Source organism: Chiroxiphia lanceolata, chromosome Z, assembly GCF_009829145.1.
Source record: "Chiroxiphia lanceolata isolate bChiLan1 chromosome Z, bChiLan1.pri, whole genome shotgun sequence".
In the NCBI taxonomy this organism is placed as follows: domain Eukaryota; kingdom Metazoa; phylum Chordata; class Aves; order Passeriformes; family Pipridae; genus Chiroxiphia; species Chiroxiphia lanceolata.
The window spans coordinates 21,747,290-21,774,864 of NC_045671.1; the positions used below are offsets into that span (position 1 = coordinate 21,747,290).

The window sequence follows — 27,575 nt, forward strand, 5'->3', positions numbered from 1 at the left end:
AATGCTGAGTATGCACACTTCTAGCAGCCCTGCATACAAATTCATAGCAGACTGATTAGCAGATTATGATGGTTCAGTCAGTGATTTTTATTTATGAGTCACACCATTTCATAGTCAACAGACAAATGCAGTTATATTGGTGGTTTGGACCAACTACATCATAGCCAGTTGAACTGGGGGAAACCCAGAAATACTCCATTATCTTTTTCAGAAATACTACTCATTAGCTTTGTTTTAAGTGAGAGTAGCAGTTAGACCTTCTTTTTTCATGTAAAACTACATTTGTGGTATTTTTCTGATTAGGTGATATTTGATGCAAAATACATACCAAATATCTCAAAAAATGTCATTTTCCCCACTTGTTTTTCATAAGAAAAATTATTTATTTGTTCCACCCAAAACATCACGAGTAAAGCTCATATGTGATCATTTCTATTTCCCGTTTCTGCTGGTACATAGTGTCAGTGAGATTAGGGGATATGTATCTGCACATACCTTCTGTCTGTAGGATACAGCTCCACAGTAATGACATCTAGAGAGTTCCACGCTGAGATGGTGAGGCCGTTGTAGAGGCACAGCATACCTATCATCATGGATTCACTGGTCCCAAACCACAGGAAAAAACAGCTGATGCCAGAAAGGACCATGGAACCACCTAGGTACAAGGCAGGGGAGACAAATATGAAGTGGAGATATTTTTAAAGAATAATCTTTGTGTTGTCTAATGTTTCTATACACACAGTGTAGCTAAATAAGTGATGCAAACATTTGAGTTAAAAACTAAAGAGACTTTCTCTGCTGGTAAGACCAGTCAGGAAGACAAATGCTGAACGAGCTCATAAAACAAAACATAACTCCTCAAAAATTAGGATATGTCATAAAGCATTAAGCTGGAACCCTCTATGAACTCCCAAAGCAAGATGCTTGGGGAAGGTCCCCATTCTTCTTCATTCATCATCTTTGCAATTACATGAAGCTTGTTCATATATTATAGCAGTAAAAACACTGACTGGGAATTGTATTTATATAGAGATAGTCTCTTGGAAAATGAAGACAATAAACTATCACATAGTTATTTAAGTAAATTGAAAACAGATTTCTCATTGCAGACAATCCACTGCAGATATCTTTCAACTGTGTTCCTTTGCAAAACACATAACAAAGAACTACTGACATTTCCAAGGATATGCTCCACTAGCTGACTGTCACATATGCACACCTTGCTTTCCTTTCAGCTGGAGCAAAGATAAACCCAATGGTCATCACTCTCCAAAATCTCATTCTAAATGAGACCATTCTAAGTAATGGTCTTGTAATATCAGTGTGGAAGAGCAATGACTGATAATGTGGCATAGCAGAGATGGCCACAGACCCCTTTTTTTCTAGTGTTTCTAAATTGGAGGCTTTTAAAAACAGCAGTTATGATGCCACATAAAAGAAATATCTGCAGAAGGAATGTTTTACATTTCTCTGAGCCAAATTCCTTGAAAAGACAACAGGTTATTTTGGTCTTCTTCCCTGTTTCAAAGTGAAGCCCCTACCTAGCATTGTTAACCGTCCTATTCTATCCATCAGGAGAGCAGACACAATATTCCCTGGTAACACTGCCAAAGTTCCCAGGAAATTAACAAAGTAGATCCAGTAGGCACTGTAGTCATCATCAAAAGAAATCTGGCATCCTGTCCTGACGTGAAAAAATGTGCAATTTATCAATTCACTGTCAACAAATTTATACTGCTCGAGATCTGTGGAAAGAAGAAAAAAAGAAACATTTCAGCTAGCAGCCAATTCCATGTGCAGCTTTTGATTAAAAACATTTTGAGTTCAAGCAACTTTAATGACAGCTTGGAGCTTTTACTGCTATGTAAAAGGGGACTAGTTACTGCTGTTAATTTTGATAGCTTTTTGTCTTACTAGAAAGATTTGCAAAGCTCGTGCAAAAGAGCAACTAAAGCCTGGAATTAGGGGATTATATTGTATTTTTGCCCTGTTTGGACTGTATTTGGTTAAGGTCTTTCAGCACCAGCTGGTCTTGCGTAAAAAGCACTGGTATCTGCAAATTTCTATGAGTCAGTCTTGCTCGGTATCAGACCTTCTCTTTCCACATCAAACAACTTTTAGATGAGACTGCTGATTGTGCTTAGTATGGTTTGACTTCCTTTAAGTGAAATACTCCTACAGAATTTAGTTCAAACTGATTTTCATTTCTGAGAAGGCCTAATGATCTTAAGTTTGCCCATAGATGAGTTACTATACGTAGGGCAATCTTCTGCCAATACCATTTCAGAGATCTCTCCCTATACTTCCACTTTTTGTTCCTCCTGTCAGCTTTATAAACCTGAATTAAGAATACCTTCCTTCCACACAAGGAAATCTGGGCATTGTTTGCTGTGAAACCTAATTGCATTATTATAATTATTATGGTTGCTGTAGAGTCAGGAAAGCAGCAAGAAGTGCCCCATGTTTCCAGCAAGCTTAGTTGGCCCTGTTCTTTTTCACTTATATTTTATTTAACTGGAAAAAAAGAGTCTTCTGTTTCCACATATGAAGATACGGATTCACATTTTTGTTACAATACTTAGGAGAGTAGGAATAATTATAGATTAGGGAGTTTGAATCCTGAGTTTAGACTCCCCTGCCACAGCAAGCACAATAAACGAAGTATTTCACCAGTCCTACCAGCTACCAGTAAAGCAGTAAATATGCTTTTTTCTCTCCAGACTGAATCTCTTTAGAGATGGTTGAAATCAAAGAGGTGTTTATTATCTGAGTTAATATTAGGTCTGTGGAATCTCTTTTGCAGTGTGATCCTTTAAGTTCTCTGTCATAACACTATGAATGTCTGTTGTTTTTTATAGATTTTTATTCCCTACAAGAGAACTTCTTGTATGCCTTCCAGAAATTATAAATGTAAGAAAAGAACATGCAGCTGAGCAATGGGCATTCAAGGATTTTTCTCATAATACCTGTGTTGTAGAAGGTGGTATTCACAAAAGTACAGTTCCTGAAGTATGTGTTCAGTGAAGTAATGTCTTCAAACACACAGTTCTTAAAAAGTGAATCTTCAAATGTTACCGATTTAAACTTCATCATAATAAACCTGCCCAATACAAATAATTCTTGTCAGTCTACCTTCATAGTTTAGAAGGAGCAACAGAACAAGGTGATGCAGCTATTTAGTTCTAGAAAATCTCAACCCCAGTAAAAATGATTCCTTAGATGCATTTTGCAGATGTTATTAATGATTAGCTCATTCTAGAATACTATTGTTTAGAAAAAGAATTAGTAAGACAAATTGTTCTACATAGTTACTGGCCCTAACTGGTAATATAATTTCTTTGATAGTATTTCTATTCTTACTTGTCCTTAATCATCAACAGAAAATGATGTCATGACGTTCATGGAACAGCCTTGTAAAATCATTATTGCTTTCAATTTGACATTACAGCTGGAAATTAGGAGATGCTTCAGAAACTCAGTCCCTTGGAATAAACAAGCACCTGCTAATAGCAACAAGCTGAAAATAAAGAATTTTTCAGAAAAAATGTTTCTTTCTCCAGATGAACACACTGGTTACCATGTTAAGCTCAAATGCAAAATATACTTGTCTAAATTTTAAAAAATGTTTTTTTCAAAATGGTTAAAATAAAACATGACTTAAAAATTACATTGCCAGTTATACAACTAGATATCTAACCGTAAGTATGTCTTCATTACTCCTGTGCCTGGGGATGCAATTACAATTACTATTACACATAAAACAGGTGTAAATGATTTGTTGGTGACTTTCTTTTTTTCTGAATATCCTCCTTCCTACTGACTTTCATTTAACACATAGGTCTTTGATTATGACCATCAATTGAGATATTAGTAGAAAAAATCAATCGCAAAATATATTACAGTAACTTTCTACCTATATGTCATTACACTAAAACAATGCTGTAAGACTTCTTTAGTAAAAAACAAATCGTGCTAACAACAACAACAACAACAACAACAACAACAACAAGATGTAGAAATACATAATTATTTTTGAGATGTCATTTATTTCACGTGAAGGTGTGGAAAAGGGGCAGTTTTGGTGGCAGACTTCACGCAAAGTGGCAACGGTTTGGAAAGCAGAGCTTTAATTGTTATACAGCAGGAAGATCTGTCTTCCCAAAGTCTTCCCAAGACAGACCTGTCTCTGCTCTAATTAGACCTGATGTGATTACCTAAGTATTTGTATTATTACAAGAGTAATAGCAGGAATAGCAACAAAAAAAATATATGCTACCTACACAGTAGTGGGAATTAAACTCTCACAAATAAAGTTGTTGAAATTGCATCTTTATGAGAAAGGAGGGAAAAGCTAATAGTGTTTATTACAGTAAGCAACTTATTAACTAATGAATTTTCTTTTTTGCATTGGTCAGAATAATGGTGTTTTCAGTCCATTAGATTTAGTTACTATATCATTTCTCATTTTGACAGACTGATTAAAATTAGGCTAGAGTTCAGTGTCACCTCATTATCATTTTTCATATAGCTCTTTCCATTCAAATTTGTAGCCTAATTTCAGAGGAGAACAAAAACATCAGTGATTACATTAGTCAGTTGGAACAGAAATGACAGACTACATGTTCTTCTAATGCACTTTTTACCCTTGGACAGAAAACATGTGACTACATTAAAATTGGTGTTGCGACGATTTTAATTAAAACCCAGTAGGAATGTAATGTAGTAAAAAGTCAAGTATTGATGGATTTTCTAGTTAAGGAAGAACATGAAGAGAATGCTGAGAATGAGGGTGAGTAGAGTACTGAAACATATGGGAAGGAAGGGTATCAAATGAGTTCATACTTCTTGGAAAATGCTTTGTGAATCTCAAATAACTGTCAGAATCATATTAAAATTGCATATTTGGAAGAGTAAATTAGTGATTTAGCATAGATTAATGTTAAATTTAGCATTTTACAAGAATATTCTGTTTAAATTGATCAATTAAATAACTGTTATTTTTTTCTGCAATGCATAAACCTTTAACTCTGTCAAAACTCAAGTTCTTATAAAAAATTATAATAATAAAAAGTATTAAAAAATCGTTAATTTTATTCGCTTAGATATAGATTTTCCTATGGAAATAATAATTACTTATCACCATGACTTCCAGGAGACCATTCACATGGTTGTTCTGTATATTTCTTAATAGAAACCAGATACCTAAAACAGCTGTGTTTAATTTTCCCCCAAGTTATCTAGTTATCTGTCAAGCCCAGATAAAGCCTTAATATATCTGGCTTCACCTAAAAAAATCACAAAAGGCACTGCCAGAGTGTTGTTTCCCATTTCAGAGCTGTTCATGCTTTTTATTGGTTTACGGTAATGTTTAGCTTTCATTTTTCTGTGATAAGATCCTAGCCTCTCAATGTTCAGCATTTTCACAGAAGTGTCTTTCATCAATACAAAAAAAGAACCAGCAACAGAGATGAAAGTACATCCTTCCGCAAAGCTCTACAATATGCTGCATGTGTTGGATCTGAAAACCTTTGAATCCCACTGTGAAAGGAAACACCACTGACTTAGGCTTTTTCGGTTTTCAGCATGACAAGGAAGCTGGGTTTGCATGGTGGATGCTCACACAGGAACCATGTACAAGTCTGTTTTTCCCCATGCTCATGAACCATAAGAAATCAAGAACAGAAATAAACTGTCACTAAAAAGCAACAAAAACACTGTATCATTACCTAAAGCCTAAAGGGAAAAAAAAATGTGATTAGGATGTGCTTTAAAATATGTATTTGTTTATTCCAGTTAAGCCAGGATATAAGGAAATTTCTAAACCTGTCATTGATGTATTCTCCATTGCTGTGAATCTGATTTTCCAGTGTGAAGTTGAAGACAAAGTGTGAAACCTCCTCATTGCGGAAATGTTTCACTCGGGATGCATACTCATCTGACTGCAGATGTTTAATGACATCAGGAAACCAGACAGATAAGCCATAGTAGCTGTGAAAAACAGAAAAACATCAGGCACCAATCTCACTCCTTCAGAAATCACGCTAGAAGATTCCAAGTTTTCTGAAACAGATATTTCTTATGAGCCAGGCTTGCAACCAAGAATAGACTAACTGACAAATATAACATTTTGTAGAAAGATTCTGAATAAAACAGGTAATCATAGTGACAGAAATTTATATGCAGACGACTCTTCTGTCTGTCAAGAATATAAAAAATGGTTTAATCTCAACCACTCTTACCCAAAAGACAGGGTGAACCATACAGCCGTAAGTTTGATCGTATTATCCTTCACTGGGTAGTTGAAGCATCTCATAAACGTCAACCAAATCTGCAAATCATTAGGAAACACATTTATTTACATATTTTTTTGAACAATTTTCTTAAATGATAGAAGCTTTTTTTCCCTGATTTACTTGCCTCTTTAGGGCATGAGAGAGAGCAGATCAGATCTTTGGCCACACTTTTTTTGATGCAGCCCAGGATATGATTCACTTTCTCAGCTGCAAGCACATGTTGCAGGTTCATATCAATTTTGTTGTAACCAGTGTGGACTGCGCCCATTAATTCACCCTGCTGTGATCACCTCAAACTTTCTTAAAGTTAGACAGCTTCATTTCACTATCTCAAATAAAAAAATGATCTTCTCAGAAAGGTTTGCTTCTTACTTCCCCATATTACAGTACCTTAAATTTAGGCAAAGTATGTTCCATGATTCAACAGTGATACAACCAGAGTTTGATCTATCATAACCTACCATGGCTAGAAACTGATACCTGAACTATACGAGGAAAATGTGGGACTACCCCCAAATCAGAGACACCGTAGCAGAGCTGACTGAGAATGGTGTTCTCATTTCTCTCTCTCTCATCTCAAGATGATCTCCTTTAAAAAAAGAGAACAGACACACTGTTCTAAGAGGTCCCAACACGCCTCATGCAAAAAGGAAAGTGCTCTGACTGAGGGTCTAGTCTACTGAGATAACAAGAATGTGAGACAATGAAGCTGCAAGTCCTTTAAAGCTGGTTTAGCACATAATATTTCAGTCTCCAACTACTCCATTTTTGGTCAACAACTATAAAAACTTGCCCAATTTTTTTTTTCCATGGGGAAAATGTGACTTTTCATAGCAAAATAGTTTTGTGACAAACCTTAGTTTGCAACACGTCATCATAGTTCTGAAGAGCTTTAAGATGCCAGATTTTTAACAGCTGTGAAAAATCAGTTTTGAATTTTTTTTCAAATTAATCAATAAGGCTAATTTTTCAATTTTCATTATAAGATTCAAAGATACGATGTAATTTTGATTTTACAAAAAAAAGTAACAAAAGTATAAGGAGCACAGTCCCACAAGTTTGTATTAAAGTCTGAAATATTTCTAACATAGTTTTGATATGTTAGATATATATAAATGATACCATAGTTTCTGGTAAAACATTTGACACGCCTACAAAATTAATGCAGATACAATGCCTTCTTATAAAGGTTTTATTGACATACATTTACAAAATTTATTCATGAATTTGCCATTTGTAAATAATGTGGCTGTCACAAGTTCTTCCCAATAATTTTTTGTCTCATCATATGTAACCTATTTCCATAGGTATATATTGATATGCATTCCCATTACATATTTATTTTGGGGTGCTTGTGCATATGACTACGTAATTATTAGCTATCACTTGTGTAAGGACCAAGGCGCAGCATTTTCATTTTCAGAAGCTGAGACCAACCTCTGTGATTCACCTGCATCTTTTCTGGCTCAGGAAACCAAAACTTTACACTGGTTCCTGAATGTCTCAGTTGCATTGTGGGTATCAACAGCATGAGCTCACTGAAGCCTTACCACTTCAGAAAGCTAATCAAAAAGAAAAAAGGTAATTACAGAGTGAACAGAGATGTTAATACTTACACCATACAGCTCTGTGCGGATTCTTACAAAACACCTCCTGTACCAAGTTCCGGTATCACTCTCTATTTCTATGAGCTCATCTATCTGCTTTGGTGTTTTGATTCTGGTAACCTAGAAATAAAAACAGAACACAAATATTTGTATTTTCTTGAATCATTAGCTGCCTATAGAGGAGTATTGGCGGGGTTTATTAAATCCCATCTACTAAAAATGAGCAGATATTAAACTTGTGTCTACACTAGAAATGCTTTAAATGTATAAAGGAATAGTAGCACACTGTAATGACAAAGGTCATTATGGGTGCAACTGTATCAGAAAAGCTCTGCTTTCAAAGGATGCAGGAAATAAATTTCCACTGGCTACAATAAGCTATTGCTGTCAGATTCTTCTAGAGTGTTGTATATCCCCCTAATGGTACAAAGTTTAAAACACGATTTAAACCATCAAACATTTAAGCACGTTCAGAGTTTGCTATCAAACTGTTTCTGACTTGCTATCACAATGTTGCTGCAAGTCTATTGATTAAAGAGAGAGCAATGAAAAGAGAAGTATTCAAAATGTCCTGAATTAATTGTTGAAAAACCTCTTTATTTTGTTTTCATTTCGTGTAGTGTTAAAAAGAGAACTTAATGAAGAGAGAAAAAGTGAGGTGAAATGATCTGGAACCACCATGGTATTGCTGTTATGAACAATCATCTACTTCAGCAAAAGTGAAATAAGATAAACAGACAATCCCTTGGGTAGCAGAACAAGAATGTTTTACATGGCCTTTCCAGACACAGGACCTGACAAACTTATAGCATCGTATGGTTCTGGTTTTGGCTTCTGCTCTGGTCCCAGCTTAATAGCGGTATCACAAAAGGTAGTGTATTCATCCACAGTTTATTTTCAAAGAAGGCAAATAGAGATTGGAAAGAAAATCAATAAAATGGGGAAAGGGACTGACATAGAAGGAAGGAGAGACCAAGAGACTGACTGTTCAGTGTTTGGCTGCAGCTTCTGAAAGTAGCCATAACTTGTGTTTCTTCTTAACAGAATGAGGACGCCCCCCCCAACCTCCAAATGCATCATAGTATTACAGGACATCAGGTAATAGCGCTATTGAAGTTCTAGTTTTGAGCCCATTGCTTTTACAGATGCACCAGCAGCCTCATCCCATGAACAAGAAAAAAGAAAAGCCCACTAAACAATTGTAGCTATAACCACTCTCATTTCTGAAGTACTACAGCTCACTGTCTTGCCAGATTATGACTTTATCCAAAGCCTGTAACCTTCTTGTCATGACTCTTCCAATAATCCTGTTCACATTATTCTATTGATTTTAAGCTTTTCTTAACTGCTTTTATGAAATATGTTATACAAAAGACTGACTCGAGTCCTCAAAGATTATCTGAGCTCTCCTACGTGCAGAAATTCTTACATACTACACCTCTGAGCAGAAAGGGCATGCCTTTTGTATTACACTGTGTAAACCAGTACCACTCTTGTAGGCTAAGGAGCAGCCTTTTCCCCACACTGGGCACCTGACTCATTTGGAGACATGGAGGTTGGGGGACTATTTATATCCTAGGACCACTGTATGTGACTGGGTACAAAAGTTCCCAGGCCTTGATGGTTCTTTAAACGTATGAAAAGTCTTATTGAATCAGGAAAATATTCCATCTGGACCATGCAAATTCAGCTGCCACTATATGAAGAATGAAAAAAAAAAAGAATACTTATTTTAATGAAAATAACACTTTTGTTTAAAAGCAATTACTAGAAACATGCGATATTTTAAATTTTACAAAATCAAGACTTGCTTCATAGGAAAATATTTGCAGGGAAAACAATAATTAACACATGACAGTGAAAGAGTGGAGAAAATTTTGGTTTTAAGGATACAATTTTTTTATTATTATTATTTAAACCAAGACATCTAATGAATATGTATTTTAAGAGCCCAGGAAGTTAATTAAGCACACACATAAACATTTAACTTGGGTAGTGCCATGATAGAAGATACTATTAATTTATTACCATCTCTGTTACTATCACTGCTTTCAGGAGAGATTCTCAAAAGTATGAAGGGCCATCAACTCCATCAATTCAGTAACCAAAATTCCATTTTGGGGTTTCTAATTCTAAAAGCAACTGTTTATCAGTGCATGACTTCTTTTTTTGAAGGTTTGAAGATAATCCCTTCGATAATGCGAGTAACAAGAATAAACATGACTTGTGAGAAAAAGCTTCTAGAAAAAGATTAAGTCAATATAATACAGGAAAACATGTAAAAGGAAATCACACTTAAAGGACAGGAGTAGTGAAGGAAAAGTTATATCACCTGTAGAATTAGAAAACATACTATCAAAACGTGTCTGTTGTAACTACTAATATGAAGTGGAGGAAAATTGTAGAGCATAAGTCATCGAATGGTACTGAATAAGCAAAGGGGTTTGGGAGAGATATGTGAATAAATTACTAAGACAAAATGCCACAATATTTAGGACTATTTAAAAAAAAAAAAAAAAAAAGAAGATACTAAAAGGATGTGCCAAACAAATTATGTACAAGTTCTTTGCTTTCTGTGTTTTACAAGATGAAGTGCTGATGTTGTACAATAAGAAGAGAATGATGCATTTTCTAATCATACTAATGCAAGCTAAAAATAGAGAATTCTATATATGTCTAACCTTGACATACAGTACAGTATTTCTAATCTTTCAACTCTTTGATGTCTGGAACTGAGTTTTCCTAATATTCAAGACAGAAACTGGCAAAATTAATGGCTGACCAATTAACAAAGCTAACTATAAATAAACTGGTTGAGTCTCACATTCTAACAATTGTAGAAAGACTTATTAGATCACAAGGACTGGATACAACAGGCATGTGCTTTGTTTTCATCTCCACAGCTGCTTTAGGATGTGATTACAATTACGTCAAAGTGACGTGAGAGGCTTATCCTTCCTCCCACATTTTCTCCCAGTACATTTCTGTCTTTTTCCTTGTGCCTAAGCTAGCACTGAAGGGGCACGGGATCTGTGCTATGGCTACCTGTGCAATCAGCCAATGAATACCAACGAGAGTAGAAAAAAACTCCCAGAGCTACTAGTAGCAGGTATATTCTGTCTGAAAGCAGCTCAGATCACCAAGAGCCAATTGTGAAATTACACCGTAGCTGTATGGTGTTAGGCAAATCCCTTCACTCACGAATTAAATCAGAAAATAAAATATTAAGCTAGATGGGATTAGTGGTAGGTCACTGGTGTACCAGTAAAGGTGGATTAAACATGGTAAGTGCTAGCCAGCCTTCTTTCAAGCTAAATATAGGAATTCTTGAGCTTCTTTGTGGAAAGATTTAAATGGAAGCGATGGAAACTGCATCCAAGACAACAAACTGCAAGTCTCAATCGAATAAAGTTATGAAGTTATAGAGTCAGAGGGTCATTCCTCAAGACTGCCTGCAAATCCAGAAGCTTTAAGAGGATTTCTTAATTGAGTTATATGTGCATTATAATAAGAAGAAAGCCTCTGGTAGAGGAAGAGATCCCACACATGGCTCTGAGAGGCAGCTGAGTGCTTGTACTGCCACGGCACAGCATGAGCTGGAAAGGCAGACTGGATTTCGAAGCAAGGAGGTGCTGTTTGGTCCTACTGTATCCAAGAAGACAGGATGGTTGTGTATAGTCTTCATAAAGATGCCAGAAAAAAGAGCCATTTCTTAATTGCCAGTTTCTCCTCCAACTGAAACAGATCAACATTTTAAAAAGGGTCTTATCATTAGACCTTAAAAAGATGCAACTGAGCTTCCAAGATATTTTAAGAATACTAAATATCTGAAATTACTATGTCACAGAAGTGAAAATGCATTTTTAAAAAATATTGTTTTACTTGATAAAAAGAGAAAAAGAATCCAAAGTTTTTAAGGCACAATAGCTAACTAATTCAGACTCCTACATGCCAACTATTATTACTAAGGGCAAAGTAAACTTGATAAATAAATAAAAAAAACACAGATGGAATCTTGCTACACCAGATAAAATTATCACACTGTGGGTTCATATACCCAAGAATATGCTGGCCAAAGGCTGATACCTTAACATCTATTGTATATACAATAATTTCAGTTGGAATTCACAATATCTTTTATTTAGGTATTTAAAATGCAAATAATTGGCTTTGCCATGCAGAGTGTTAATATTGATTGCTTAAGCCTTCCACTTTGACAGTCAGAAGGCTTGCTGACGTGTTAGGTAATTAGCTTTAAAAGCAATACTCACTGTGAAGACTTTCTCAGGCTGACCACGAGCACGCATGTTTGTGTCATGAATTTGCTTGAGTATCATCCAAGCTTCATCATGTTTTCCAACCTAAATGTTACATCAAAATGTAAGTGCAACATATGTACAAATTAAGATACTCACTGTAGTTTCTGAACAATCTAAATGCCTGTTATGTAGAGGTCATGATGTAAACACAGAAATAATTTTGACTGGAATCTAAAAGCCTTTTGGAAAGTCATACCTCCAGGAGGAACCGTGGGCTTTCCGGCATAAATGTCAGGGCTACCACAGAAGAGACACAGGGCAGTGCACAGACGATCACAAATACTCGCCAGCTGTGGAACTGGTAGGCAGATCCCATGCTGAAACTCCATCCTGTGAAAGAAGAAATTCACAAAATGTAGAGAAATATGGAGTATTATACTTGTTATGCTGCAGCTTCTTGGAGATGCAAAACGATACCTATATTTAAATGAAGCCTGATTTATATATTTTCACAAATATCCATCATCTAACAAATAACACTGCACTATGAATTTCAGCCTCTTGCATGTGACTAGTCATGCTGGAAAACAGCAGTATTATGCAGGGTAAGAGACTTCCTTATGCTGGGATGAATTTCAATTTTCTTAGCAAAATCTATATGAAGGTAGTTATGTGAATCAAACAGGGACATCATCACCACGCATAAGAGTACACATACAAAGAAATTGTTTTCTATGAGGACTAGAAGAAGGGAGACTTAAAAATCTACACTCAAATTATGCTTTTTATGGAATTGTATAGCTTCCTTTATTATTAACTTTTTCTACAGAATTAATTTCAATACTTTTAACAGCAGTTTCCTGTGTGAAACTGGAAGGCTGATGGTTTAGCTTTTTCATAAAATATCTGACTGTTCAGTATATTGTGACTGGACTATTAAAATGTTATAATTGTAAGAAACCTAAGAATTTACCTCAAGAAAGAGAAAAATATTATTTGTGTGGCTACCTGGCCTTTTATTCTGGTTTCAATACAGTAGAAATTTTCAAGTAAAAATTTCAAGGATAACTTATTAAAAGATGAGTGTAAGATAAAAATAATGGTAAAGGACAGAAGAGGTTAATGGAAGAAAATGGAATCCTGTCTAATGAAAGAGCTGATGCTGCATTAATCTGATATATTTCTTTGCTAACTGATTTTTCTAGACAAAAGACATAGTTAATTAAATCTGTTTGAATGTTGGTAAATAACTGCACAACATGGTACCAAATGGCCTGTTAAGTAGTTCTTCAAAGGTAGTATTTATCCGTGAAATGTAAAGTATATATTGGAATGTAAAGATTCTATGCTGTGGACCATAAACACATTGTTGGGAAAAAAAAATTGTTTCTCACATTAAACTACTTACGTGTTACCATACAAAAAATACAGTCAATACATGATTTATTTTTGTTCTTTATCAAGAGTTCCGCGAAATGTTTTGATCAGCAGACCAGTTTTTTTTTTTAGTCTCCTGTAAACTTTCTGCATTTCTGAAATTATATCATCTTGCTCTACAGCCTCATTTAGCACTGCCATCCTTACCTCAGCAAAAAGGGGTAAAATCAATAACAGTGTTGGCAATGATCTTGGTATGTCATATTACGTTTTTTTAAGTAAGGCTTAAAAAGTCATACCTTACCCCTCCAAACTTCCCACCAACAAGTCAAGGCTGTCTAAAATTGAATGTTAAATTTTACTCCAAACTAGAACTTGGAATTTAAATTTAAGAATAAACTTTTTTAAAGAAAAGGTGTAAAAGTGTACTAAAACTTACTCTTTATTGATTTTTTAATAATGCCAATTTTTGATCTTATGGAATTTCAAGTTCTGAATAATATGAGCATACTTTACATCTAAATTGTTAAGGGAAGGAAATAAAGAAGGAAAGGTTTACAGTGAGTTAATGAGGCAAGTAGAAACCATTTCTGTGTTTTGGGTATTGCGTACACATTTTATTCTAATCATTAGAATGATATTCTTCATTACATAATTGAAAATATGTAAAGATGAATTCTTCTTGATGAAGAATTTGCAAAATTATTTCCTTTTGATGAAGGTAATATTTGGTCAGAGCAGTGAGATGACCTGACTCTCTGGGCAGCTGTGCAACTACCAGTCCTTCAGGGAGGGCAGCACGGGATGAGGGTTTTCATCTCTCAGAACTTTCAGTATCAGTCAAAGTATCAAACTGGCCTTTGTTGTTATTGGAAACTGTTCTAGAAATACACAGAAATGCTGGTATAGTTAGGCAATCTGCCTTTCACTGCCCTAGTTTATGTTTTGTGAGATTGAGCTGTACAAAGGGCAGTTTGCAGTAAATGAAGCCAACCTTGCTTTATACCTGTTCTTAAGCAACAGCAATATTGTGTGCTCTGCAGCCAGTCCTGGAAAATGCTGGTGGTAACTTATTTTTAGGTGTAAATGAACGATACTACATTTAACTAAAAGCAGTGAGTGCACTGTTCAACCTGCTGTCATCCTGTCAACCTAAAAAAGCTCCTCAAAGTATCTGAGGGACATGTCAAGTGAAAGGTTCATTACAACTTTTACTGCTCTTATTCCGTCTTTTTTTTATGTGCCATATTAGCTGCTGCAATTTATCTTGTAATTTAATTTATCTGATAAATTAAAGACAAAAGAGAATGTCAGGATTATAAGAAGAAATTTCTAGAAAAAAGAGCCAGCAGTAACACAGCTTTCTTGAGGCTGCTCCTCCCATTTATTCCAGCACCAGCACTGGATCAGCAAAACAAACATATATTTCAAATGCAGAGCAAGTTTAGATTTATTCTTACGTTTAACACATCCCTTTTTTTTTTTCCCGGGTCATGAGCTAATCTGGAAAATGGAGCCATTAGAGTAGCTCTGAATTTAGTTCACAAAGTGGCTTTCATTTCTAGTGTATGTAAGTCTTGAAACTAAATGGAAGCGTGTTCTTGGCTGTAACTCAATCTCCTTCTCCCTTCCCTGATTTATGACACGAGAGCAAAGACAGAGCAGCTCTACATGGCTGTTTTCAGTGCACTGCTCAGCCTTGGTCCCTGGCTATGCTGTACTTGAGTCATTAATCTTGAAAATGGAGGCGAGTCCCAATGTTTTATGAATTGCAAAACACTTGGCCCAAATGCATCTTCGGAATAACGTACTGTAGAGCAACCCAAACCCTGTAATGACTGAGTCTGAAACTGCTGCAAGAGCCTTTGTGCTGAGTACTACCCTCCTGCTTTCCTGGCTGCTGGAAAAGGCCAGGTGAATCAGACATGGCAATTACTGATTACAGAAACACAGGAGCACACAGCAGACCAAAACCAAAATGTACAAGATGTTAACCTATATATATATATATATAAATATATATAATCACCAATTTATAAGTTGAATTCAATGTCAACAAAATTTTTGCTCTCCAACATGGCATTTCATCTACTCCATTATATTACTATATTAAAATGATATTATAAAGTTTTTGCTACAAAGGACAGAAAAGAACATTTATCTCATAGAGGTAAACCTGTTCACACTAGGATGAATTTTATAAATGTATAATACCTGATAAACAGCAAATATCTTCAAGCACAAGGGACATTCTCTACAGTAGATAAGTTACTAGAGAGCAGATTTATGGCAATTATTTGCTTCACTTTCCAAAATAAGGGCTGAAAAGAAACATGATAGATTTCCACAAAGTGGAGTGTTACACTAAAGTGTAATGTGGTCAGTGAAAAATATGGGTGCCTACAGGCTCTGTATAAATACTGGACAGCAAGTGGATTGGTTTATAAATACCAGAGGAATAAAACTGTGAATACCTTTTTAAGACACTAAAGTTGGCAAAGAAAGTCCAATCAAATACTGGGATTTTATGACATGGTTAGATAAAGACTGAGGATCGTGACAATTTTTGTTAGTCATTCAATAGGAATAAGAGGAATTAGTTTCATGGCAGTTTCAGAAATTTTCAAAAGCCAAATTTTTATAAATTTCTGTCTTTTAGTAGATCAAAGGAGGGAGTAGATGCAGGAATATACCTAAAAATTAAGGATGAAGGAGAAAGATAATGAGGGAATTTATAGGAATTCATGAACTCGATAGATTCTTCTGAAGAATCTTTAATATGACTTTATAGCTTTTCTTATTTCTGTTTTACCACAAAATCTTTGGTCAGAAGTCAGCTTTCTGGCCTCCATTTTTAATGTTTTTGTTTGAAACACTTCCAGTACCTAAAAAGCGTAATGGCTCTAAATTGTCACTTGGTGGCACTGTTATTGCACTTAATACATACAAGGTTTAAAAATGTTCGCAGTAAGACTTTTACTATCAAACGTTGTTGTTTTGAGTATTCCCCAAACCTAATCTAGATCAAAATTAAAAGGAGGACTGGAAATATTTTGAAGCTTGCAGCATTTTAATATTTTGTTATTGCATTTATATTTTTTCTGTCCCGGCATTACCAAGTGTAACTGTGAGAGTCATCTAGGATTTGAGCCCATACACGTTTTAGTGCTACTTATCAGAATAATGGTAAAACATCACTGAAATTTAAAAAAAAAACAAAAAAAAACAAAACAAAAAATAAAAAATTAAAGTAACTTATGTAACTGAGGAAGTTCTGTTAGACATTTTCACAAAACTGGATGAAAAACATGGGTTTAAACAATTGCAGAAATAATGTGTTTTCAGAATTATTCTCTGTTGTACTAATGGGAAATTCCCGTAACACAAACTAGAACACTTGTCTTTACTGTGATTAAATTATTAATATCATATGGGAAAAGAAGTCTTATTTTTAGCCTAGATAGATAGTCTACAAACCCACTGTCTCAGCAGGTCAGCTGCTGTTAATTTCTGCAAAAGGAATTTGGAAATGAAATAGCTGAAGCGTGACAGGTGATGATGGAGGTAACGTAAAAAAGGTGCATGGCTCTGCAGCTGATGCTATTAGTCCCTGGGAGCCTTGAGGATCACAAGTTCAATGAAAGAAGAAAGTAATAATGTTCAACAGATGCACTTAGACTCAGACTTGGTCTGCTGACACTTAAAACTGTAATTTAAAGGAACAAGGCATTTTCTAAAAACACATTTCCTTTGCCACAGAGGAGTGTCTGTAACCACAAACACTGACCACTTCTCTGTGCTGGCACTGGTATTTATCTGAAGGCCTGAGATTATCAGGTCTCTGGTCACCCCAGCAACAGTATCTTTCATTCAGATAGTCCACAGGACATCTGCAAACAGGACAGATCTTGTGTAGAGAATAGTTTGCTCTCTAATACCATAAAACACAATTCCTGCACAGCACTGTAGTCCAGCTGTAGTACCTCTGAACAGTGACATCAACAATTCACTTTTTAAAAATATTTCTAATACCTGCTGTAGTACTGCCTAGTTTTACTTTTCATTAAGGAGGGAATTTGTGTATACCCATACTTCAGACAATTACATGTTATGATACATGCCCAAAATTTGAGGTTTAGTAATGATATGTCAGCCTTTCACTTAACTTTACATATCGTCTGCAGAATACAGAGATGCTAGGTTTGTTTCCTTACCATGGAAATGCTAGGGTGTGAGGCATGATAGGGAAAAAAAGGCATAAAAATTAGTTTCAAATCAGAATATTTAGAAATGCTGGACTGGAGGTGGGTGTAGGGACAAGGCAAGGGAAACTTGCAAGTCATTGTCTGAATGGTTTAAAATGGTCTATTTGAAATCTGACTTTTGTATGGCGCTGAAGTATAGCTGTATCAAGGTGCTGTGACTCACAGTAGCCAATATAGTCAAGAAATGAATCTTTAAAATGGCAGATGAACAGATGTAATCATATAAGAGAATTAAAGCAGTGATTCATAATAAGAGAACTGCAGGTACACGATAGTCTGGCCATGGTGTCTGTCTGATCTTCACAGATGCCAGAGGTGGCAAAGGATGTCTAATTAGTGGTCTATTTATGATAATGAAATCAGACTCTCACTTGCCTTCCTAGTTGATAAACATTAAAATATGTAAGGTCTTAAGCACGCTGTTGCCAGTACTGATCCTAATGGAAATGGCATGTCAATATTTCACTTGAACAAAGGAAGCTGTTCTTTCTCTTCAATTTTCTTTACTGGCAAGGATGCTGGGCCAACTAAATGAAACAGAGATATGAGTATGACAAAATCTCTCATTATCTGTTCATGTTTTATGAAGTCTAATAGGGCGGAAGAGAAGCTACACAGAACCAGAGAGAAAGGACTTGCAAACTACACTGACCATTAAAAATTTTCTATATATTTACCCTACATTCTCCTCCTCAGTGGACTATTCCAGCTATTCCCAAGTTATAGCAAACAGTGGCAAAGGAGTAAAAAGCTTTCACAAGAGGCAGCTTGTGACATTTTTAGAGTTGGTTTTGGCTCTTTCGCCCTTACTGTACAACTGAGAAAGGTATGATAACAGGAGGATTCAGGTACAGTTCACAGAACTAGACAAATTCCCTTTTTACTCATGTAAAGCATCACTGAAACAAATAAATTTTAATTGTTACCTTCAAGTATACAAAGCATGTTAAAAGGAACAAAAAAGGAGGTGTTGGCTAAGTAAACTTTGCAGGAAACATTCTGGTTTGAACAGCAGCTGTAATCATCAGCTGACAACAAAACAGTTGAGAGGAGATGAAGATTTCTCTGGCTGTTAAGTTATTTATCTTACACAGAGGTATATGTGTTTGTTTATTCACTTTAATTCGTGTCCCTAGCATCATCTAATTACATGGTAAGTTATTGGTGATCTGTAGTGTTTTATTATGGCTTTCTGTGTATTTATGTGCTGTATTTTTATCCATAAAGCAGTAACAGTAATACATACACAGGTTAAGTCTTAATTCAGTGCTAGAAGACCTCAGTAACACTGAAGAGGTGTGAAAACAAGAGAAAAATCAGAGCCAAAAGATAGAGAGTTTGGGAGAAGACTGTACTATTAAAGTCCATAAAGGAAGACATGGAAGCGAAACGCAGAACCATCACCCCTAAGGGGAGTAGGAAGAGAGGGACATCACATTTGTACAAAACCTTCTGCATGGTCTCTTTTTATACCTGTACCACATTTCTAAGAGCATTAAGGTTGTTCTCCAATACCCTTTTGACCCTGGAGATGTACTTGACTGATGAGTGATTATCATACAGAGCTTTGTGAGCCTTTCCTAGATTGATCTCCTGACTTGACCTATTCATTGCACCCACTAGTATGACTCTGCATGAACATAAGGCTAAGAGTAATATGTTTCACTTACAGGAAAGGAACAAAGGACGTCACTGACAAGGAGTGGAGACAGCTCTGCAGGCCTCTATTTCTGTTTGTTTAAGTTTGGCCACTGAGAATTTTCCATTTTTCAAATTTTGTATTTTGGGAATTCTGAACACAATTGCAATGTAACTATCTTATAGGACTGAAAATCTGTCAAATCTCAAAGCACTTCAACACATCATGCAGCATCTCTGCTTTGATCACCTTTAAGAGTTTTGCCTCTGTCCTGAGTAATTTTGCCAGATTTCAGACACCTATTACCAGGAATCAAGCCTGAATAACTTCAACATGGCTTCATTCTGAATGCAAATATCATTACACTCCTTGAGAAGTGGGTATATCTTCACTCATTACAGTCCCTGGATAATGAGCATATATTTTGAAAGCTTGCCAGGGGAAATCTGCAATTTTCTGCTTAGATCTTAAATATGTGTTTCTAAAATATTCTGCTTCATGCATCCTCAAAATATATTTCTTCCTCTCTACCTCACAGTGTATAAAATAAAAATCAAGACAAAAACTCTCCTAAAACTTATGTTAATTGCATGTTCCTGAAATTTAAAATCAGAAACACCATGTTGTAGTATAAATTAAGTAAGTAAATATGCATATTACAGGCTAGAAGGTTCTGCACTTCCCTTATGTGCACTCATGACCCTTATTCAGAGAAAACTGCCCAAGACGACTAGAAATTTATGGAGATGGACACAAGCCAGCTTTTGTCCAAGGTTCAGATGCCAAACATGAAAACAGCTGTGATATGTAATCAAAAGCTCAAATATTTAATTTTCCTTTAAATGTCTGCTTTTGCCACATTCTGCACCTAAACTGGATTTGGAAAATTTTCTCCTTTTTGTCAAAGATCTGATATAAAGCTACATCATATGGTACCATTCTCAGTCCTATGGAAACCAGTGCTTGCTGTAAGTGCTCTGATGCAAGACTTTTATACATACAGTTGCAAACTTCCCAATGCCTTTGTAATACCACTGAGTCAGAAAAAAAATCAAGAGTAGTGCTGTGATGCAATAGGTCAGTGGTTTATGACCTTCCTGAATTAAATGACCATTAGACATTTTTCAAATGGGTCTGTAGAGTGGCTAACTAAGACCTCTGGATAAAAGATTTATTTGTTTTAATTTTTTTATGGTTATATGATCTAAAAGCATTCTATGAAATCCCTGCTATCAAAAACCACAGCAGTAGATGAATTTTCTTAGCTTCACAACCAGATAAAGAGTGAGCTTAAAAACTGAAATGTGTTTTTCCAATACGAACAAAATCTATTCAGTAACTACTCTGAGTTTACAATGGAAGCTTAACAACTACAAAAAGGATGTTCTAAGTACTCAGATATTAAAAAAAAAAACAAAACCAAACCCAGAAACAAACAAAACCAAAACCAAAACCCAAATAAACCAAACCAAACCAAAACAAAACCCAACAAAACCCAAACCAAAACAAAAAAACCAAACAACAAAAAAACCCCAACCAAAACCATGCACAGATCACCCTATCAAGAACAGGCCACCAAGGGTTAATATTTATTTGATACTACTGAAAATCTCATTACAAGGGCTGAGGCATATAATTGATCTAACTGTTTGGCTGACTGAGTCAGTGGCCCCAGAGATTTATGTACTCATGCATTTTTGCAAAGTCCTGGCTTGGGTCTGGTTCTGTGCAGCTGTTCAGTGAAGGTACTTCATAATCTGCAAAACAAAGAGGTAAAATCTGCTGGTCACAACTCCGACAACATCATAACTTTGAGGCTTGTCAGTCTAGGAAGAAAAGGTCATGTCAAGCTTTCCAGAAATGATGGTTCAAAGAGATGCAATTAATTTAAGAAGAAATGGAGGAGACCACATGTTAGAAGATGCTGCTGTCAGAGCTTTAAAATACCATGGCCAGTGTCAGCACTGAGATCGTGCGAACAAATGTCACTAAACTGTGTTTCAAACCTCGTTTCTATGATCTTACTTTTGATTTGTTGTTAACATTTCTACTTGTAGTCTCCTGCATGTACTTAGTGTTTTCCACTACTTTATTTAAGAATTGGAAAATTACTTGTGCATGAATTTTGGGCATCTGTTTGGACAGTGCTGAAGAGTACAATAAGAGTAAATTGCCAAGAGCAGACAAACTCCGCTTTTATAAGTAGACAATGTAAAATTGTCAAATACCCTGTGCAGCAGACATTATGAACAGAGTCTGAAAGGAAACACTTGTCTGCAAGAAAATCACTTCATATTGTTGTCCTACCCATACGAAAAAAACAGATACAATGATATCTATGTATTTAGTGTGGTGCCTCCACAGCCTAACCATACCTCTGAGCTCACAAATTGTGCTATGTTTGACATGACGAGTTGTTGTAGACACCACTAATAGCAGCCATTAGCTGTGGAAACTAATTGAAAATGCGTTCCTGTCCTGGTCCAGGACTCCCCGTGATTTATGTGCATCCTCGCTAAGGGTATTTAAAGGATGGGCTCATGGAGAAGAAGAAAAGAGAAGCAATTAATCAAAAAAGACAATCAGAAACAGGCACTGCTGCTTATGAAAAGAAAATGGGGCCTCCTTATCTAGCTTAACTTAGGAACAAAACATTAATTGAAATGCTGAAACAATTTTTGAAGAATACAGAGAGGACATGTCTTTTACCAGTGATACACATTTTACCTTTTGTGTGCTGCTGCAGTGTAACAACAGAACATCTCTGCAATTCAAGAAACCCTACTAAAATTTAACTTTATTGTTTTTTATTTGTTTGAAAGATGTTTCAAGAAAAATCTTTTTTTAATGAGCATTTCAGTGCTGTGATTAAAGTCTTGTTTCCTTTTTTCCTATTTCATTTGCCTCTTTTTATCTCTTTTTTAAAAATTTTAAACGAAAAGGAGTAATATCCTATCACTGCAAGAGAGACAGACTGAACAGGCACTATATGGGATCTAACAATTAGACCAAATATTCATTCTAAGGATTATCTTCGAATCTAACGGTAGTCAATTAAGCAAACCTGGTTAGCTGAATATGTGCAGCTTTTCTGTACATACTGTGAATCATGGTTCAGAAGCCTTGAATTCAAACTTTGGTCAAACACTTCCAACAAAACATTATTTGCACTCACAAACCAAGTACTAATGATCCTCAGTAAAAGTCTGTCATAGATATCCAAAGGTTGGCAGTGGGGGAGGTGGATTTTGCCTGTGACAGCCACAGAAACAAGATAATACTGACTCAAACAGCAAGGAAGGAACAGAGAGTAGTAGAAAGCAGCACCTCCTCACCTAAACCATCATCAAAGCTGAGGATACCGGGAAGGGAAAGCCCAGCCCAGAGACCTCACTAATGAGATCTTGATGTTCTTCATTGCTGATTTCATACTGTTTTCTGCTGCCATCTTTGTACTGTGTAAAAACACAGCTGTCTTGAAAATACTCAGCGCGCAACACTGTAAGGGTTTTTTCATATATTTGTAGAGGTTCCTCCCTATAACTATAAGCAGAAAGAATAATGTTGTCAGATACCGTATTCAGATACTCTGGTAGGCAGGGATATTTGAATAGTAATTCCACCTTGGTGGAATGATTTTCCAAACTAACATAAAATATTTTCTTTGAGGAAAAGTATGAAAAAAATTCCTGGGGAAAAAAAATCTAACGCCATTCTGCAATTGATTTTGTTAATTTTATTTTGAAGGCAACTGCACTGCAAATTGGTTATTTTTCTGAGTAGTCAAGAATTTTCTATACCCATCTGGGTACAATTCTGAACTAGACCTTGAGATATCCAAATTATGTTCCAGTTATATATCCAATCCATAGACAGAATATATTATTAAAGTGAAAAGAAACAGTTTCTAAAAGGACAATAACTAACTTCTTCAAAGTAGATAGTTTTATAAGTCACAGAAACAATATGGAAGTATGATTGACAAATTTATACTGTTATATTAAGTTCCAGAGAAAATTAATATACTTTTTGTATATGAATAATCACATGAATTTTTTATCTGTTGTAGACCAATCACAAAACCAAATTTTTTTTGTCATTCTAACACAAAAAATTTTAACAAAGAAATCTTATTAGATTAGCATCCTATTTATTTCTGAAAGTGAAAAGCAAGGTTAATGCCTGAGACTGCAGATATTTCTGTTGGCCCAGGCTTCTAAGGTAGGTTCGTTAACTTGAGTATAATTTTCCTTAAAGTGTACTCAAAGCCAATTCATTGTGTGAAACGGAATTTTCATTAAAACCAAGGCTGAGGAGCTGACATTTTTTCATTGTCATAAGAATGGTTGACTGCTACGATGTTTTCTGTGGATAATTATGTTTATGGCATTGAACAGTGGTGTTTATAGAAACAGTCTATTCACCTGACTGTCAGTTCCTCCACCAGCATCGTTTAAAGCCATTAACCTACTTCAATCAAAAAGCACAGGAAAAAATAGTCTCAAAGATAATTCACATTCTCCAAAGTGTTGTAAAACGTACTGCCCAGGTGGAGGAGAGAGAACCCATCAGAAGATGGAGGAAAAGGCAGGAGATTTCAGTGGTCCTTCAGGGATGCTGCAGCCAACCTGGGGAATGGGACCTCAACATAGCCACACCATCCATCAGCTTTGGCACTGGTCTGACTAATTCAAAATGTGTGGCTTTCTCCCTGACACCAGAGCAGGGCTGTAATGCAGCCATGAGTATGGTAAGAGTGTGTGAATCTGAATGTTTCTTACAGCACGGTTCTAAGGAAAAGAAAGGGCAACTGTAGAGACTGTAGCAGAAAGGGATCTTGAAAAAGCAAGGACATACTTGAAGTACTGTCATAGTGCCTCTTAAGAAATATGGGGGAAGAGAGGAGAGAAAGGAGTTTGCCAGAATCACAGGGTCATTGACAGGAACCCTTGGACACTGGGCCTCGTAATGTCTTTACTCACAAAGTAATTTGCTAGATTTTTACTGAACCTCTCAACAAACAATTTTTTTCTCTCGCCCTCAATCTGAAGTGCTCAGGAAAAGGTTATATTTGAAGCTCACTAATGAGCATCTTTAGTGCTCATTAAGTAGATGTGCTAAAAGCTACTTAAGCTTCTAACATTTGCAAATATAAACATTGAAATGACCATATCAAACCCTGCATTAGGGCACAGAAAATAGCAAACTGATAAAGTGATTTGTTTTGCTTTTCTGGCTAGATTTGCATAAGCAGCTGTTCTAAATTATGCTGTGTTCTATCAGTCTTGTTGTTTCTAAAGATGAAGATTTTTTTAAAGTACACATTCAGTGTAATCTAATTTCATAGGATCATTTCAAATGAAGAACAATTCATCAATAGAAGTTGATAACTCAAGTTAACTTTAAAACCACCTTGTATACACTTCAATTAATTCAGATTTTAAAAGTATAGATATAGCTTCATCTGCAGAATACCAGATTAATGGAAGTGCATTAAGTATTTGCAGAGTGGAAGCACAGCACATTGAGGATCATTTTGTCTCTTAGAGGAATGCAAAACAGATCAACGGATGTTGCATTATGTAGTAGATGCCTTTATGTCTGATCTATTCCATTTATTCAGCCTAGGACAGTCTCATAGCAAATGCAGATTCAACCTTAACAAAGCTCCAACTTCTTTAAATCTCAAATGGTATTTTTCAGTGGTTAAGGTTGATTCCGAAGACAGAAAATGTATCAGAAAGGCAATTGTATAAGAAAGAACATATGAAGATCTGCTCTTGGTTTTAAAATTTGGATCACATCTTTCCTCCAAGTCTAAAAAAAAGGATATAATATTGATTTCAAATTCTACAGATTTATGCATTCATGGGCTTTTTACAACTGAGAAAAGAAACGTGGAGCTCTTCCTCAGGCCATCTTCTTTGGCGTTTCTCTTTGTTCTGGACAACTGATAAAATTCAGATTATCTTCTGCAAAGAACAGAAACTACCATGTAATAGAAAATGAAGCCCTGGGATCAGCTTTTTCCCAAATGGCTTTTGCTTTGGCTTGAATTTGTTCTGAACTACCATGAAAAGGCATATTTTTAGAGAAATGTTTGAGGAAAGTAAGAAAAACAATGTCTTCAGCTTTTGTTTGTTTGTTTGTTTCTGTGTTTTGGGTTTTGGTTTGGGGTTGTTTTTTTTTTTTTTAATTGAGAGTCCAGAATTTTAAAAATGAAAGAAGGGTCAACTTGTCAATTCCTGTTTCTATGAGTGAAGGGTTGTTGGGCTGAGAAGCCTTCTGTCTTCCTTTTGGAGCTACTAGCTAGAACAGTTTGATAAAGACAGGCGTCTTCCTACGTGTGCTGGGAATGTCTAACGTTGGCTGGGGATTACTTTTGTTTGTTAGTTTAGTTTATTTTTTAATTCTAATTTATTAATTTCTCTCCTTCTTTTGTCTTCTTTTTTTTCTTCATTTGCTCTTTTCTGGCCTACCCCGACACACTCTGAAGCAACAGTATCTCTTTAATAGAAGAGAGGTGAGGGGACTTTGGGGGAGCATCCAGTGTATCGACTTGTTCCAAATCAGAATCAACAATGGCCCCTGCAATATTATTGAAATACGTTCTTAAAGAATTTCAATGACAGAGTTCACGACTTCCATAGCAGTTTTATTCAGATGCTTAACTAATGCACCATCATAAAGTTTTTCTCATTATCTGTACTACCTCCCCTTGACAGAAATTTCAGCTCATTACAGTTTGTCTTATCATCAATAAGCAGCTTATTCCTTTTCCTTTTGCAGCTAATCATACTTTTCTCTCATTTGCTTTCTGCAAGATTAAAGAAGACATCACTGATGCACCTCTTGCATGCCTAAATCATTGATGGCATCCTATTTCAGCACACTTCAACTCTGAACAAAGAAACCAAACATAACTGTTTTTCCTGTTTCTAACTCACATTAATCAGGAGTTGACATCCAAAGAACAACAGTAAATCACTTCTGTAGATATGACTACTGAGTATAGTTTCTTTCACTGGTTGTTTTTGTCACAGTAACTGCAGGGATGCAGCAATATGAAACCAGGCAAGTGTGATTTTTTAAATTATAAATCACATAGGTGCATCCTGGTCTTTTGATTGGATGGATACATGGTATCAGAGAGAGCCAGATTCCCCCGTGGGGACTACAGTAAAGGATAGGTAGAAGGAAGAATTTGGTCATCCTTTCCCTAAGACTAAACCATGGTTTATAAGACATTTCTAGAATGTTGGGCACCTCACTGCTGAGGAAATGCTGGGAGCAGCTGATGAAATAGTCATGAATGAAATCAACTTGTTCCTGTGATGCTCAGACCCATCTCTAACGCACAACTGAAAATTTAGAAGCTCTACAATAATTACCTGAAATACAGTGACTACTGTAAAAGTAACAGCCAGTTATTTACAACATTACCATCAATGACACTTTGAAACTTATAAATTTGAGCAAACTGTGTCCAGAGAAGCTTTCCAGATATCAATCTGTGCAACTTCAGCAAAGAAGTAAAGAGTGGTTTCTGGGGTTTTTTTTACACACAAGTAATAATGAGGTTAAGACCCTAATTTTTCAGAGTAGTCAAGAATTTTCTATAATCGTCCAGGCACAATTCTGAACTAGACCTTGAGATACCCAAATTTATGGGTTACTGTTGAAAAAAATGTAGCCTATACAGGCTGCTAGCAAAGCATCTGGCTTCTAGTCCTTCATCCTAGTAATAATTCCTCAACCTTTTAATTTCTACAAAAATAAAGCCTGACAAATGTAAAAAGCTACACTTCTTCCTCATATTATCTGAAACATATATTGTTAGCATCTATGTACTGGGGAACAATTTTTTCAGGGCATTCATCTTGGAATAATCATCACCGCAATAGTTCAATCTTCTGACTCCACTTTGCTTATAATGGGAGGAGACCAGCAGGGCAGACTGAAATCTCTGTAAATTCACACTTAAAGCTCCCATCACTCAAAAGGATCCAGTTATGCTCATCAGAAGTGCTGGAAGATGGGTGGCTCCTAGGATATTCTGCTTTTATTACTCATCAAGTACTAGTACTCGCTATGCCCTACACCTATAAACACACTGATAATAGGTACCATCGGCA

At 35.8% G+C, this 27,575-nt stretch overlaps 1 protein-coding gene across 1 annotated transcript in view; it reads right to left on the minus strand.

Annotated features, from left to right (window-relative positions):
* SV2C (synaptic vesicle glycoprotein 2C) overlaps positions 1 to 27,575 on the minus strand; it is a 114,897-nt gene that overhangs the window by 18,380 nt on the left and 68,942 nt on the right. Inside the window, exons 5-12 of the mRNA XM_032676036.1 lie at positions 12,416 to 12,549; positions 12,172 to 12,261; positions 7,910 to 8,020; positions 6,240 to 6,328; positions 5,824 to 5,988; positions 2,967 to 3,100; positions 1,542 to 1,745; positions 496 to 655 (exon numbers count right to left, since the gene is read on the minus strand). Of these exons, the coding sequence (XP_032531927.1) occupies positions 496 to 655; positions 1,542 to 1,745; positions 2,967 to 3,100; positions 5,824 to 5,988; positions 6,240 to 6,328; positions 7,910 to 8,020; positions 12,172 to 12,261; positions 12,416 to 12,549 (1,087 nt within the window). The remainder of the gene's footprint in view (positions 1 to 495; positions 656 to 1,541; positions 1,746 to 2,966; positions 3,101 to 5,823; positions 5,989 to 6,239; positions 6,329 to 7,909; positions 8,021 to 12,171; positions 12,262 to 12,415; positions 12,550 to 27,575) is intronic.